The following is a 14,531-nucleotide window of genomic DNA, read 5'->3' as shown; positions in this document are numbered from 1 at the left end:
AGAAAGCATTAATGAATTGCCATCTTGGATCTATTTTATTCTCAAATGGGTGTCTATTGGGAGTGAATGGCATAACAAATTTTCTAATTGGGTGAGTGCAGCATCATTTGCTATATCTGATCCTGGAAATTTCTATTTAATCAAAGAAGTGGACTTCAAATAAAAATAATCTACTATTCTCTCATGTTGCAGCAGAGAAGGAAGGGGCCTTAGATCAAAATTAGCACTAAATTTTAATATCCCGTGTCTAAAGAAGAATGTTGGAATATGCATCAATAAAATATCCTCCCCTCTCTTCATCTTGTTTCTCCCAGTGCAGACTTGGACCTTCTCGATCCACTAGTGTGCATGACAAGGGCCTGAGAGAAGTGCTAACTTCCATTCTACTGTTCTGTTTTTGGCTTTTAACCTTCTGTTTTGAAGCATTAATTAAGGTTTTAAAATCTTCTCTCTGTTTCTGTTCAATATACTTGCAGTGTTGAAGTACAACTACTAATAACTCGATCAATTGGATTTGCGATGGTAAGTTACAAAGAATGCTATGAGCTATCTTGAGCACAAGAAGGATCTCCTTTTACACAGTCAACCTGGTAAACTTGGCCCAGGAGGTGCAAGTTGCTACCTTAGGAGTAACAAGCCTACAAGAGGACATTTTTCAACCTTCCATTTCGTTTATAGTTTTTGGATTATTACACGTACAAGCACGTTTGATATTATTGGATTTTATTATGTATGGAGTTCCTATACATCAACTTTATAGATGGGTCTTATGCTATCTTTTTTCTCATGAAAGAATTTTCCTATATATATATATATATATATTTGAACCCAGAAGTGAATTAGTTCATTGTTCATGGATATGATTTTGAATAACTAAACTGGCTATCAAATTATAGTGTTATTATATCTAAGTTGTAAACAAACTCTGATCAAGTGGTTCAAAAGACATCATTCTAGACTACCAATATTAGGCATACGTAGATAGATAACTCAACATTATACTTTGCCTCTCAAACAAGCTTGGAGGCATTCCAAATTCACCATATATCACGTGCATAGCGCGTGGAAAGAGTAAAAGAAGCCCCCATTGCATCAAAAGCGAGCGATCTCGAGCGAGAGAGAGAGAGATCGATCAATAGAAATAGGTTATGGCTCTCTCGGTGGCTCGCCACCGCCGTCCGGCGACGTCGGAGACGGATCGGGACTCGTCTCCGGATCCGTACTCGAAGGAGCGCAAAGAGGGGAGGAGGGAGGGGGAAGGGGAAGGCGAAGGGCGAAGGATGGGGTGGGTGCTTCCGATGATATTTCTTGGGATGCTTCGGCACATGAGCGCCACCTCGAACATCCTCCATGACTGCGACGAGGTTTTCAACTACTGGGAGCCCCTTCACTACCTCCTCTACAAGTCTGGGTTCCAGACCTGGGAGTACAGGTTAGCTCTCAACCCTTAATTTCTCAGAATAGTAGATTTTCCTTTTATCACTCTGGCATAGCGTTTGAATTGGTTATAGTTGTGTTGTTGAAGTTGCGATCTTGGCTTCTTGTGATTTTAGTGGTGGTAGTAGCAAATTTGCCAAAGGTGGGTTTGCTGCGAATTTTATTTTGAGTGATGGATTTAGTGTATCTTTTTGAAAGGAAATGAAAAAAAAAACTAGCAAGCTTGTAATATGGAATTACATCCTGCATTGGACCTGCATTTGGAGCAACAGTTGTTTCAAATGACTCTACATTTTGTTTTTCGTAAGAAGATCGATACAAATCCAACTTCGACTAGGACTTCATCATAGCTAGTGCAATAAAAGAGGATGTTCTAAATTAAAGCGGCTAGCGATGAGGAATGGGAGCTCAAACTGACCTGCCACTTTGTTTGCCCTTCGTCTTGCTGGATATGTACAATGAAATTATTCAAAGGTGAAAATTATATATATATATATATATATATATATATGCATTCCGGTAAGATTTGTGTAAAAGATTTTTTCTTTTCTTTTTGAAAAGAAACCATTCTGCAAAAGATATGGGACATGACATGATCTAGAGGTGATCAATGAACAATGAAAGGTATTGCACAACATAATTTAGAAATTGATTCAAAGACAGATTTTGACGGCCATGCAAGATAAAAGTTAACTACAGATGATAATGCTTTGATTTACAGTAGGTCGGCAGATGCTTGACATTCCATATTTAAGTATGAATTGTCCCAGTCACTTATGTTGTTATTTTCAAGCAATGTGGTGTCATGCATATCATTGTTTTAAAAAACTTCCACCTTAATGCCTAAGCTCCCATCTTAGTTAGAATATAATTAGGCTCCACTTAAGTGCCACCTAGGTGACCGCCTTAGCATCTCATATCATAATTTAGTATATAGATAGACTATGAAATTCAAAATCATTATACATGTTGAATGAATTAGTGGATTGTAATAGTTTACTATTGTTCTTAACAAGACTCATTAATAAATTATTTAGATTGTATAAATTAATTTTAGCTTCTTCTCTAATTATTATATCTTTTGTTTGTTTACTTTTTAACAGTCTTGAACTCTGGGCACTACATGGTCCCTTGTCTGACCGTCTACAACATGCACAGCTTTTTAAAAACTTGATACATGTTCAGCACCATGCTTACACTATTTACTTATGCCGCCTTGGCTTTTTATGATGTGTTTCCTTCAACACAGTTCTGAAATCTAAAGAATTGCATATTACTTTACTGGTTAAGTGGTGCAACATAAGCATGGCATTGACTACTTTATTTAAGGAGAAAGTTGAATTTGACTCTATCTGCTTATGGTTCGTCCAATGGTACTTATGTTTTATACTTCTTTGCAGCTCTGAGTTTGCTCTCAGATCATATTTATACATTTTCATTCATGCGCTGGCAGCTGGACCTGCTTCTTTAATCTTCAGTGAGGAAAAGGTTTGCTATTTTTCTCCTTGTTTAATTTTTGACTCTTACAGGCTAATTATCATTTTCTTTTCTATCATTATTAATCTATCTTGTGATTTTGTATCTAAGGTTCAAGTGTTCTACTCAGTGAGACTCTTTCTTGGTCTTATCTCAACTATTACGGAGACAATTCTGGTGGTTGCCCTCTCGAGGAGATATGGGAAGAGGCTTGGTTATTATACTCTTGCAATGTTGTGCTTAACAAGTGGTTGTTTCTTCGCAAGTACAAGTAAATTTCTTGTCCTTTAATTCAACTTAGTACTTCATTATTATGTTTTGAGTCTTTCGACGGCATCATTTTGGTGCTTAACCAATAGGGCTGTGGTGCAGCAACAGTTATCTCCATTCTTTTATTAAGACTTCTATGATCTGAACTTCTTTGTTCTTATCAGGTTTCCTGCCAAGTACCTTTTCCATGTATGCTGTCACACTTTCCTCAGCATTATTCCTTCTTGAGAAATATGCTTTTGCAGTTGCTATTGCAGCTGCTGGGGTTATCCTTGGTTGGCCTTTCTCTATTTTGGTGGTTCTTCCAGTCACAGTTTACTCGTTAATTAGGGGGCCATTTAAAAAAGTATTTTTATCTGGGCTCCTTACATCTTTGAGCCTTCTTGTAAGTCATGCTTGTAAACATCATATTATTATGTTGTGTAGTGATTTATTCCTTTCTCACACAGTAAATGATTACAATCATTTTTTTTGTGCAGGCTTTCTCTGTACTTGTTGATTATCACTGCTATGGCAGATGGACTTCTTCGGTGTTCAATCTGCTAAAGTACAATGTACTTGGAGGTGGTGAGAGTCACTTATATGGAACTGAAGGACTCCTCTTTTATTTGAGGAACGGATTCAACAACTTCAACTTTTGCTTCATTCTTGCTTTACTCTTTGTGGGAATACTACCAATTGCGAGGGAGAAATATGCACCTGATCTGCTAATTGTTATCTCGCCAATATATATATGGTTGGCTTTTATGTCTTTACAGGCCCACAAAGAAGAAAGGTTACTTTTTCCTTAACCTGAACATCGAACATAATTATTGTAGATAATTCTTCTCTTCACAAGCTTTCTTACATTTATTTCTGATTTTCACTAATTTGAAGCTCTGCTTCTCTATCAATTATTGGAAATGGTATATATTGCATGGATTCAAGAAGCTTAACAATCTGGAACCTGCGGTTGGGTTGAACTGTTCTCTCCTTAAATGCTGAATTTATTTATGAACAAAAAGGAGATAACAGAGATAGAACGTCAATTTTAATAGTAGTTTTCCAAATAGGGTTATCTTTGCTTGATGCAACTTTAGATAGATAAGTAAGAAGATACAAATAAGGTAGCCACTGAGGTGATGATATACTCATCATGCAGCTTCTCAAAAGATTCCTTCAATGTGCTTCTATATGCATCAGGAGGTATAGAACTATAGATACTTAGAGGAACCTCACTACAGGTCTTCAAGCTTGCCACCCCCTACCACTCTGCATAGTATGAAACAACTTGAAAGATGCAGAAATTACTCCCTGTGCACTGTTCTCTTCTTTGTCTTGTACTTATGTAGCCGCCTCAGCATAATTTTTCTTTTCTGTGTGTGAACAAAGAGGGGATAATGGAATTTCACATGTCAATCAAACATGATATCGCTTGAGATCATTTAGGATATTAGATTTTGTGCCAGGAGAGAATAAAGTAACTTGTGAGGTGCTTATTATTGTTGCTAATATGAGTTAAAGTTGCTTCAGGGCATATGTTGTTTCCATTTCACTTGTTATTTGTTAAACTGTGCCTATCCTAGGTGTTATATAGGCTGGAGATGCATACTTGTTCTTCCTGTTCACTTTGTATGTGAAACTGAACATATGGGAGCTGCGGTGAGTAATTCTTTTATGCGCTTGCTCATCAATAGTATTTTTATGCTTAGCATGAGGAATATCTTGTGTTGAAATGTATCAACTTTCATTCTCTTTTTTCTTTCATGCTTACTGTTACCTCTTGCAATTTTTGTTAGCCTTCTTATGTAAAACTACTGTAAAGTATGAATTCAGTTTGCATGTATTTCAATGGTCTCTTTTGCTATTGCAGGTTTCTCTATCCAATTTACCCACTTATATGTGTTGCAGCTACAGCTGTCATAGATAGTTTTCCAGACTTTTTCCGTGACAAGTACACCGTTGAAGATGGAATCCTTGTAAAGGTAAAGTCAAGGTGCTGGCATCCTTCCGTTTTATTTTCTAAAGTAAGTACAACATTATATCATTTGTCTTATGTTTTGTTGTGAAAACAGATCGCAAAAGGACTTAGACCTTTGTTTCTTGGCCTTATATTATGTGCCTCGCACAGCCGGACATTCTCCATTATAAATGGATACTCTGCTCCCATGCAGATCTATAAGCATTTAGACCATCATGAAGATGCTGGAACTGGTAAGAATTTTGTCAACATTTTAGGTAACAAAAATATTTGAACATGTACCAGAGATTATTATTTGTGGCTCCTCTACATCAAATTTCCATTAAAATAGCGATGAACTTTTACTCAAATTATAAATCAGTGCAAAAATGCCTAACCATTTCTCTTAACTCATGTATTGCTCTGAAAATGGATTAGATCTAAGATAGTTTTGTTCTAAACTTTTCCTTAGCAAATGTCAGAAGAAATTGATACTCATCTTCAAATACTTGGAATTATTGATAGCCTTTTCTTTTATTATAGGATCTATTCTCTGTGTTGGAAGCGAGTGGCATCGCTACCCTTCATCTTTCTTCATACCCTCCTATGTAAGTGAAGTTCGATGGGTGGATGATGGATTTCGAGGGCTTCTTCCATTTCCTTTTAATGCAACACTGGGAGGCACCACAGCTGCCCCACCTTATTTCAACAATAAGAACAAGGCATCTGAGGAGCAATTTGTAATCTTTTCAACCATCTGCTAACCGTGATCTTTTCTCTCTCTGCATTCTTTGATTTAAGAAGTCATTTATCTACTGTTTTTGCAGCTTAGAGATATCAAAGCCTGTACCTTGTTTGTAGAACTTGATCTGAAACGGCCGCATCCTGCCCGTGGGACTGATTTAACAACGTGGGAGGTACACTTTTTTATTCTCCATGGATTAGTCATGTCATTTCTATTAGCATTTTTTTTCCATTACAGCAGCTTCCCTAATGTATGACACTATCATGTTCTCATGCCCTGACTGAATACAAATTTTCAGACCCTGGCAGCTCTTCCTTTCCTGGATCGAGAACTATCACCCGCAACTTACCGTTCTTTCTTCATCCCTTACAAATGGCAAGAAAAGAATGTCTTTGGCTTATACAAATTGTTGAGGCAGTTGCCAAGTAGTGATTGAGAACCCTAGGAGTCATGCAGATCTTCGACGACAACAGCTTATATATCTAACTGCATAGATCGCTGATCTTTTGTACTTGAGAGTTTCACTGGAGTTCCTTCTATTTAAGGTTGTAGTTGTTCAGGTTGTAGCTCATGCCTGAACCTGTTTTTGATCTCTAGAACTGGAAAAGGAAACAATTGTATGTTTTCTTTCTAAGAGTTGCGACAAATGCATTGCAAAGAAGTGGAACTTTAAAATGAGTGAATCTTGACTTAATTGATGTGCTGTGAGTTGTATCCTGTATCAAATACGCAATCTATGGTCCATCGTAATTCTATATACATTATACAATCCTAAATAATATACTATCTTGACTGGACAGTGTGGTTATCTTTCAACTTGACCACTTTAATCAACGCTTAAGCGATAAGAATCACCTATTAAACTATTCTATTGCCCATCTCATCTATCATGATGCATGCCGATGTAACTCTCCAACAGCTCTATTGGCTAACCAAATGTCCACGTCACTCTCCCTTCCAAGTGGAAGGCTTCCTTCGTAGTTGGGCAAAGACGGGGTTAGTGTGTTACGACAACATAGACTTCTCTCACAACACCAATAATTTCTTACCACGTATTATTGTTGCTCATTTTGTCGTTGTCTCATTGGCTCTATCCAGCATTTGGAGATGTATACCCTCTGCCGTTTCGTCTTAATTGTTTTTCTTTGTCCGAAATAGGCAGCAAAAATCAAGGAGCATGAACGACGTGGCACTATCCCGTTGGTTAGAACATCGCTTTTTCTGGAAAAATGGCTGAAAGCTACTAAAAAAGTCGGTCTACTTGACTACGTTTTAATATTCAAAACTGACTTATATTACGTACCCTACCGCGAATACCTACTCCATTTTATATCCCACAAAATCTTATATAAAACCTGTGCAGTGCTAGCAAACGCTTTTAGACATCAACAGGGGAGTTAAAGACCAAAACCAAGCAAAAGCCAAGATGCCGGTTAGCCTCTTTTATTCTCTAGCCCTTTGCTTTCTTCTATCTCTTAAGATTGGCTTTGTCACTAGTTAATCCGTTTCGATCGATATAGTTATCCAGATTTTTACGAAAAATCTATTTAACTTGGAGTACAGATTGTGGAGATGCTGGTGAGCATCGACTGCTCTGGATGTGAGAGCAAAGTAAGAAAAGCCCTTCTCAAGCTTGAAGGTATAACACGTTCCCTCATAGAGTAAGATGAAAGTACTTTTGCATGAGATCTCTATCTTTAAAAGATAATATAAAACAGAGCATAGAGTTGGTAAGAGTCGAGTATGGTGCACTGTAGGTGTGCAGGACGTGGACATAGACATGGCGAAGCAGAAGGTGACGGTCACCGGATGGATGAGCCGGGAGAAGGCTCTGAAGACGGTGAGGAAGACGAATAAGAAGGCAGTGTACTGGCCGTGGCCGTTCAACCCGGAGTACCACACATACACCCAGGAGTACTACCAGCAACACCAGTCCACTCCGGCCCATCGCTTCATCTTCAACGCCAAAGCTGCCAGCTCCTACAACTATCGCAAGCATGGCTACGACGACCCTAACTTGCATGGATACTACCACGGACCGGCTTACAACCACATCGTCGACGACAAAGCCCGCGCTATATTTAGCGACGACAACCCGAATGCTTGTTCGATTATGTGAAGATACACTTATGTGTGTACGTATGTGTATATATATATATATATATATATATATATATAGTTTCCCTTTTACTGGCAAAAGGATTCTAGCTGTAGAAATGCTTTCTCCTCCTTGTTGTAAATGTAAAATAAGTAAAAGGACTTCTTCTGTAGTTTGTGTTGCATGTACCTCCACTCTTTCAAGTTTAGTATCTTTTGACGAAGTCAATCGCTTAGTGACCGAGTCAAACGCCATAGTGGATTCGTAAATATCTGATTCAACCAATCCCGGATGGCCACCTACCCCGAAGGCCCGAAACGTTGAGACGCACTCACGTGCCGCTTCACTCAAAGTTAAAACCCGAGGCGATGCGACCTCTCCCACAACGTTTTCTTCTCCACTCCCTCTGCGCACCAGTACTTCTCTCTCTTACTGTGCCTCTTCACTTATCTTCTCTGTTGACATTGAGATGAGTCTTCCCTCCATGGAGAACTCCGGGTACCCCACGCGCAGCCGCAGGCACCATCGGCGCCGACCTCCCCCTTCCCCCTCCCCTTCCCAATCCGAAGACGCTGCCGACAACGGCCAAAGGTACCAAGAACTCACCTCGCTCTCCTCCAACGCGGAGCCCAATTACGGCGATGCATCCCTCCCCTCCCAATCCTTCTCCCCCTCTTTCTACCCTTCCAACTCATCCCACCTCTCCTCCACCTCGCCCCTCATCCCTCCCACCTATGTCAACGTGGCACCTCTCCCCGTTTTCCGCGGCGACGCCGGCGAGTGCCCGGTCGCCCACCTCGCCCGCTTCGACCGTGTGTGCCGTGCCAACAATGCGGCGGACCCCGGCGTCGCCGCTCGCATCTTTCCCGCGTCTCTAGACGATGATGCCGCGCTATGGTACTTTTAACACTCTTCCTAAGACCCAAAACTTTAATTCATTCTGTTTGATTTGTATCTATATCTCCTATGAGTAAATAATGTTTAACTGAAACAATTTCATACATATGTAAATGCATATATTAATATCATATTAAATAATACCGTATTAATTCTAATTCTAACAGGTATGACCTCACCGTCGAGCCCCTTGGCCCCTCCCTCGCTTGGCCCGACGTCCGCTTCTCCTTCCTCTCTGCATTCCGCCGCCCCGACTTCGCTGATCGCGCCCGGTCCGAGCTCATGTCCCTCTCCCAGGGTGACGCCGAGACAGTAAACCGCTACCACCTCCGCATGCAGTGGGTCTTGAAGAGGTGGCCGGAGCACGGGATACCCGACGGCCTACTAAAAGGGATATTTATCGACGGATTGAGAGAAGACTTCCAGGACTGGGTCATACCGCAGCAGCCGCAGACGTTGGCGGACGCGGTGAGACTGGCGACGAGCTGGGAGCAGGCGGAGGGCGCGCGCGACGCGAGGAGGAGAGGGAAGGAAGTGAGGTGTGCGTTCTGCGGCGCAGGAGGGCACGTGGAAGGTGCGTGCGATGTGAGGAGGAGGATGAAGGATTTGTGGGCGAGGAGTAGTAGGGAGGGAGTAGGAGGAGGGAGGGCGGCGGCGGCGGCGGTGTTGACGCCGGCGGGGAGTTTGGTTAGGAGGGAGGAGGGGGAGGAGGATCAGGAGGAGAAGGATCAGGGAAGTGCGGGGAGAATTTTGGGGAGTTTTAGGAGAAAGGGGCAGTGCCAGTGTTGGAAGCACCAGTGCTGGAAGAAACTGGAGAGGAGTACTAGCAGTGCCACTGGGGTTTTGGATGGTAATCAAGGGGATTGCTGCAATTAAGAGAGAGAGAGAGAGAAATCTCCTACTTTGTGTTGTTTTATGATGTGATCCAAATCCAACTGTTATATTCTCTTCTTATATTCAATTCTTGATTTTCTTTTTCAAAGTAAGATATTATTTTTCTGTTGAAAAATTAATCAGACAATAACTACATTAGATTCTCAGTTTAAACACTATTATCTCAATAAATACAGTATTTTCAGGGGAAAATACATCCTTCTCTTATAATTTAAAACTTTATGTAATTGTCTGACTACATTAATTTTAATGTAAAAATATTAATTCTTTTATTTTTCAACAGAAAATTAGAAATAATTTATTTGTAAAATTATATATTATATATATATATATTTTTTTTTTTTCTTATTTTGTCTAAAGTTGCAAAAAGGGACACACTATGGAAATCAACATCTCACCTATGATTGCTCCACCACACCCACCAAAATTTATTTGGGTCCACGGCTCTATGCCCACCTCATTTCCAACTCGGCTATAATTGTATACGTGATCCTCCTAGTCTAACATCCAACGGTTCAAACTCCCCTCCACCTACTCGTCTCAAATCTGACCGTAGCTGTCATATCATACAAATAGTAGAGTCTGCCACTGCCGGCCCCTTTTTCCTATTTTCCCCGTTCTTCCCCTTTCTTATCACTCCTGCTGCAAAAGCTGACCCAACCCAAATCGATCGAGAGAAGAAATAAAGAAGGCGGCAATCGGATCCGGTATTTCATGGCGTCGGAGTCGCGCGAGAGCTTCGTCTACATCGCCAAGCTCGCCGAGCAGGCCGAACGCTACGATGGTAGGGTTTCGATCCCCAGATCTCCTTGGATTAGGGCTAGAGTTAGGGTTTTGAGCTCGATTCTTTCGATCCGCAGAGATGGTGGAGGCCATGAAGAAGGTGGCAAAGCTCGACGTGGAACTTACGGTGGAGGAGAGGAATCTGCTCTCGGTGGGGTACAAGAACGTTATCGGGGCGAGGAGGGCGTCGTGGAGGATCCTCTCCTCGATCGAGCAGAAGGAGGAGGCGAAGGGGAACGAGCAGCACGTGAAGCGGCTCCGGGAGTACCGGCACAAGGTGGAGACGGAGCTCTCTAACATCTGCAACGATATCATGCAAGTGATTGATGAACACCTCATCCCCTCTGCCGCGGCCGGGGAGTCTTCGGTGTTCTATTACAAGATGTGAGCTGGATCTGACGTCTTTTGTTGTAAATTTCGTGGATCTTTTGGGGGTTTAATGGTTTTGAGTTCTGTTCCTTGATTTTGCTTAGGAAGGGAGATTATTATCGTTATCTGGCGGAGTTCAAGACTGGGAATGAGAGGAAAGAGGTCGCAGAGCAGTCGCTTAAAGCGTATGAGGTATGTGCTGTGATTTTTCATAGGATATCTGTTTGGGTGGCTAGTGCTCATGCTGATTGTAGTCTTCTCTGTTCAAGACTTTGTTATAGTATTTCTCGACTGCATTTCTTGTTAAGCCTATATTCAGAATTGCTGGCTTGTATGGTATCGGATTGATGCTTTTATGAAACTGTCGCGATGTTTTTTGCTGAGAAAATTACAGTTTCGTCCACTTTAATTATTGTTATTGTTATTATTTGATCTAGGAATGCTGAAATGGTTTTATTGAAGTACTGATTCTGAGATATAACGCTTCCAATTTAATAAGGATATGTTAACCATTTGCTTGTAACTTATAGTCTCTAACTTTGTGGTAGTCGAAGAACTTTTTCTACAGACGACATATTGTATCCTTTAATGCAATAGAGAAATTGTCTAATAGTTTTATGACGGACCTTACACACTACTTTAATTGTTAATGCTTCCAATATTCCCACCCGCTCATGGTCTTTTTCCAGTATTAAACATTAAATGGTTTCTTTAATCATCTGAAACATGTTTTCTAAAGTCCTCCTCTAGTCTCAATTTTCTAATAAACTGCATCACTGAAATGCCATTCCATCAAGATCTTGGAACAATTTGAATAATAATAGTCTGATTGAGTGATCTCTGTTTTGAAGCTTCTTATTAGGTTCCCTTTGGTTGCATCAGTAGCAATGTGAATCCCAGCATTTATTCAGCTATCTCATGTTGTTGGTTCTAAGAGAACCTAACACATTTCCGTTTTTATTTCAATTATTCCATTGTGTTTTCTTGAAGAAATGCACTTCCTAGTTATCATTTGGTAATTGCATTTCTGTCCACGAACATTGAATTGATTTACTTTCCTATATAGCAAATACGCTCTACAGCTAACACTTAGAGAATAGCTTTTACATTCTTCAGAGTAACCGTTCCAGTTCCTTTTATTTTAATTTGTTGACCTGTTTGCAGACTGCTTCCAGCACTGCAGAGGCAGATCTCTCTCCCACACACCCAATAAGGCTGGGTTTGGCATTGAATTTTTCTGTCTTCTACTACGAAATTATGAATTCGCCTGAAAGGTATAGTATATCAACCATAATTAATGACATGTTCTTTATCTCAATGTTACTAATCTAACTTGAATCGCAGAGCCTGTCACCTTGCCAAGCAAGCTTTTGATGAAGCGATTTCTGAGCTTGATACACTGAGTGAAGAATCTTACAAAGATAGTACATTGATCATGCAACTCTTGAGGGATAACCTCACCTTATGGACCTCTGACATCCCTGAGGATGGAGGTAATAGTAATTTTAATGTGGGGGGTGGTCCAATATTAAGCAAAAAAACGTTTTTCATACTTCTGTATTTTATAAGATGTGTAATAGTTCTTTTTTCATTTAAGCTGCGTGCGGATAACTTCACTTTTGCTATGCTTATGATATATTCTCTGATGAACCTTTTTTTTGGTTTATATTGCCTGGTTTGTTTTTGATACAGATTGTCGACCTTCTTCCATTTCAATATTAAATGGACTGTTCTGACCTAGTAAGCAAATAGGTTCAACAATTTATCTTGGTACATGACAGATGCTGAATTTTCTAGTAATCTACTATCTACTTGAAAAATATCCAATTTTGGCTGATCTCTAATCAGAGGAACTTCTCTATGGATCTATATTGTAGCATTAATGTCTCGTCCATTTTCACATAACATTAATGTCTCAATTTTCACATATTTGTGTTTCCTTTTATGTAGCTAATCAGTAAAGCATTGGAGATAAAGTTTGATCACCTTTTTACTTGTAGACTCCTTGAATAAGCTGTTTCACATATGTAGTAGTAAGCTTAGTTAGGATTTAAGTACAAACGAAACAAAATGCAAGCAGCAATCTTTTGTCCTGTGATATGGCGTTAATGACTAGTGAGGCCACATCAGCTAAGTATTGGTATTCCATTGTGATTGATTTCTTTATCCCATTATTGCTTTCAGCTTTTAGCTCCTTAGTTACTCAATTCAGTTATGAAAGATTAAATTTCTTCTAAACCTAACGATCTTACTATCCGAGAGTAATATTTATTTAGTGGTTTTGTATTCTTTATCCAGATAATAGATCTTTATTGCATACAGCTAATTATTTTGAGAAGTCTTTAATGCTTTTTATAATCTACTGTTTTATCTGCCAATAAGAAATTTTCGTTTATAAGGACTGATGCCCACGCAGCAATTGCTTTTTCTTTTGTTTTGTCTTGTACTATTTTCTATCTTTGGAAAACTATTGAGGTTTGTATGTTTAAAGAATTCAAAAGGATGTCTTTATATTTAGCTCTTTATATATCTGGAGCAGTCAGTTTGAAGTTGTTTCATTGAATTTGCCGAAATCATTATATTTTGTGGATTTGCAGTTTTATTTATTTGTATTCATTGGCTCCGCTTATCTAGTGCATAGGCAGTTTGGTGAGATTTGTCACAGCAAGTTAACTTTTTTATTATACATAATGCTTTTATTCATCAGTACCACATGAGGTTCTGTATTATAGATTGTCATGATTTACTCGTTTTTGTGATGTTTTCCTGAAATGTTGTTTCTTTTCTTAAAATTGCAGAGGATATTCGTGAGAGCACCGGAAAGACTGGCGCAGGTGAAGATGCAGAGGTGATCTGCTATGCTGCTTCAACTCTTTGCATGTTTTTTAATGCCACCTTGTTTTTCTTCTACTCCCTCTTGTTTAGCTGGTGCCTGATATGTCCTTTTATTTTATCTTTTGCAGTGATTGAAGCTGCTGCGAAGCCTGCATGGAAGGTTGAGGAAGCTGGGGTGGTTCAAGTTGGCCTTTATCTTCGGGTTGCTTCAATTTTTTTTTTCTTTTCCTTTTTCTTGTTTTCTAGCGATTGTTCAAATGGTTCTAGTACTCAGTTTTACAGCGAACTTGTAATCCCTTTTCGGGTTAGTTCGAAATCATCTGCTGCATTTGCACTTCAGCTCTTTCCATCCCATGTTGTCATTGTCTTAGTTATAGTATTGACGTCATAGCTTGGAAGCTTTTGTAAGTGTTTTAAAATTTATCATGAATTGGTGAAGCCACTGCTCTTCCCTCTAGTTTTGTGGATCGTTAATTATACTTTAGCTGGCCATCGTTTTGTCTGCTTGGTTGAAATTATGGAATTTTTAATTATGTATGCACCGGTCTGCCCTTTCTATTTGTGGTTAATTGTCTCAAGAAGACTTGTTCGGATTTGAATGGATTTTGTGATTTTGGTGTTATAGCATCCGTGCTTCCTATTTAATCGCCCTCCGGTCGAAATCCTGTTTTCTTGGTTTGTTTTAAGAGAAGAATTGGTTTGCCTGTACGCCATCTGTAGGTATATATATTAAAATTGTCTAACAGAGTATGTGCAGCTTGTTCCAAATTGAGGCATCTAAGATTATT

The 14,531-nt window shown here is 39.6% G+C and overlaps 4 protein-coding genes across 4 annotated transcripts; all 4 read left to right on the top strand.

The window, feature by feature from the left end:
• The first annotated feature begins 1,097 nt into the window (after nucleotides 1–1,097).
• On the top strand, nucleotides 1,098–6,545 carry LOC140769203 (alpha-1,2-mannosyltransferase ALG9). The gene is made up of 10 exons (XM_073109824.1): nucleotides 1,098–1,432; nucleotides 2,838–2,925; nucleotides 3,025–3,184; nucleotides 3,348–3,568; nucleotides 3,663–3,958; nucleotides 5,036–5,147; nucleotides 5,238–5,376; nucleotides 5,666–5,862; nucleotides 5,950–6,039; nucleotides 6,166–6,545. The coding sequence occupies exons 1-10, from the start codon at nucleotides 1,149–1,151 to the stop codon at nucleotides 6,301–6,303; spliced, it is 1,725 nt and encodes a 574-aa protein (XP_072965925.1). The 5' UTR covers nucleotides 1,098–1,148; the 3' UTR covers nucleotides 6,304–6,545.
• A 662-nt stretch (nucleotides 6,546–7,207) lies between these two features.
• On the top strand, nucleotides 7,208–9,781 carry LOC140768823 (uncharacterized). Its single transcript, XM_073109250.1, has 4 exons — nucleotides 7,208–7,299; nucleotides 7,431–7,506; nucleotides 7,625–8,862; nucleotides 9,030–9,781. The coding sequence occupies exons 3-4, from the start codon at nucleotides 8,435–8,437 to the stop codon at nucleotides 9,736–9,738; spliced, it is 1,137 nt and encodes a 378-aa protein (XP_072965351.1). The 5' UTR covers nucleotides 7,208–7,299; nucleotides 7,431–7,506; nucleotides 7,625–8,434; the 3' UTR covers nucleotides 9,739–9,781.
• Nucleotides 7,294–7,986, top strand: LOC140769281 (heavy metal-associated isoprenylated plant protein 28-like). The gene is made up of 3 exons (XM_073109946.1): nucleotides 7,294–7,299; nucleotides 7,431–7,506; nucleotides 7,625–7,986. The coding sequence occupies exons 1-3, from the start codon at nucleotides 7,294–7,296 to the stop codon at nucleotides 7,984–7,986; spliced, it is 444 nt and encodes a 147-aa protein (XP_072966047.1).
• A 581-nt stretch (nucleotides 9,782–10,362) lies between the features above and the next one.
• LOC140768830 (14-3-3-like protein D) lies at nucleotides 10,363–14,200 on the top strand. Its single transcript, XM_073109256.1, has 7 exons — nucleotides 10,363–10,540; nucleotides 10,617–10,923; nucleotides 11,013–11,100; nucleotides 12,073–12,182; nucleotides 12,253–12,401; nucleotides 13,707–13,756; nucleotides 13,872–14,200. Exons 1-7 carry the CDS (start codon nucleotides 10,471–10,473, stop codon nucleotides 13,872–13,874), a joined length of 777 nt encoding a protein of 258 aa, XP_072965357.1. The 5' UTR covers nucleotides 10,363–10,470; the 3' UTR covers nucleotides 13,875–14,200.
• The last annotated feature ends 331 nt before the right edge of the window (nucleotides 14,201–14,531 follow it).

The sequence above is a fragment of the Typha angustifolia genome, chromosome 10 (genome assembly GCF_048772165.1).
Source record: "Typha angustifolia cultivar Huaian chromosome 10, ASM4877216v1, whole genome shotgun sequence".
Classification (NCBI taxonomy): domain Eukaryota; kingdom Viridiplantae; phylum Streptophyta; class Magnoliopsida; order Poales; family Typhaceae; genus Typha; species Typha angustifolia.
This window is presented reverse-complemented; position numbering and strand designations above follow the sequence as displayed.

Bases quoted from the DNA above. Each gene is read 5' to 3' on its own strand.
- LOC140768830 (XM_073109256.1), top strand. From the start codon at position 10,471: ATGGCGTCGGAGTCGCGCGAGAGCTTCGTCTACATCGCCAAGCTCGCC. The intron at 10,541-10,616 runs GTAGGGTTTCGA...TTCGATCCGCAG, and splicing joins GCAGGCCGAACGCTACGATG to AGATGGTGGAGGCCATGAAG. The intron at 11,101-12,072 runs GTATGTGCTGTG...ACCTGTTTGCAG, and splicing joins AGTCGCTTAAAGCGTATGAG to ACTGCTTCCAGCACTGCAGA.
- LOC140769281 (XM_073109946.1), top strand. The intron at 7,507-7,624 runs GTATAACACGTT...GGTGCACTGTAG, and splicing joins AGCCCTTCTCAAGCTTGAAG to GTGTGCAGGACGTGGACATA.
- LOC140769203 (XM_073109824.1), top strand. From the start codon at position 1,149: ATGGCTCTCTCGGTGGCTCGCCACCGCCGTCCGGCGACGTCGGAGACG. The intron at 5,148-5,237 runs GTAAAGTCAAGG...TTGTGAAAACAG, and splicing joins AAGATGGAATCCTTGTAAAG to ATCGCAAAAGGACTTAGACC. The intron at 5,863-5,949 runs GTAATCTTTTCA...CTGTTTTTGCAG, and splicing joins AGGCATCTGAGGAGCAATTT to CTTAGAGATATCAAAGCCTG.
- LOC140768823 (XM_073109250.1), top strand. From the start codon at position 8,435: ATGAGTCTTCCCTCCATGGAGAACTCCGGGTACCCCACGCGCAGCCGC. The intron at 8,863-9,029 runs GTACTTTTAACA...TAATTCTAACAG, and splicing joins GACGATGATGCCGCGCTATG to GTATGACCTCACCGTCGAGC.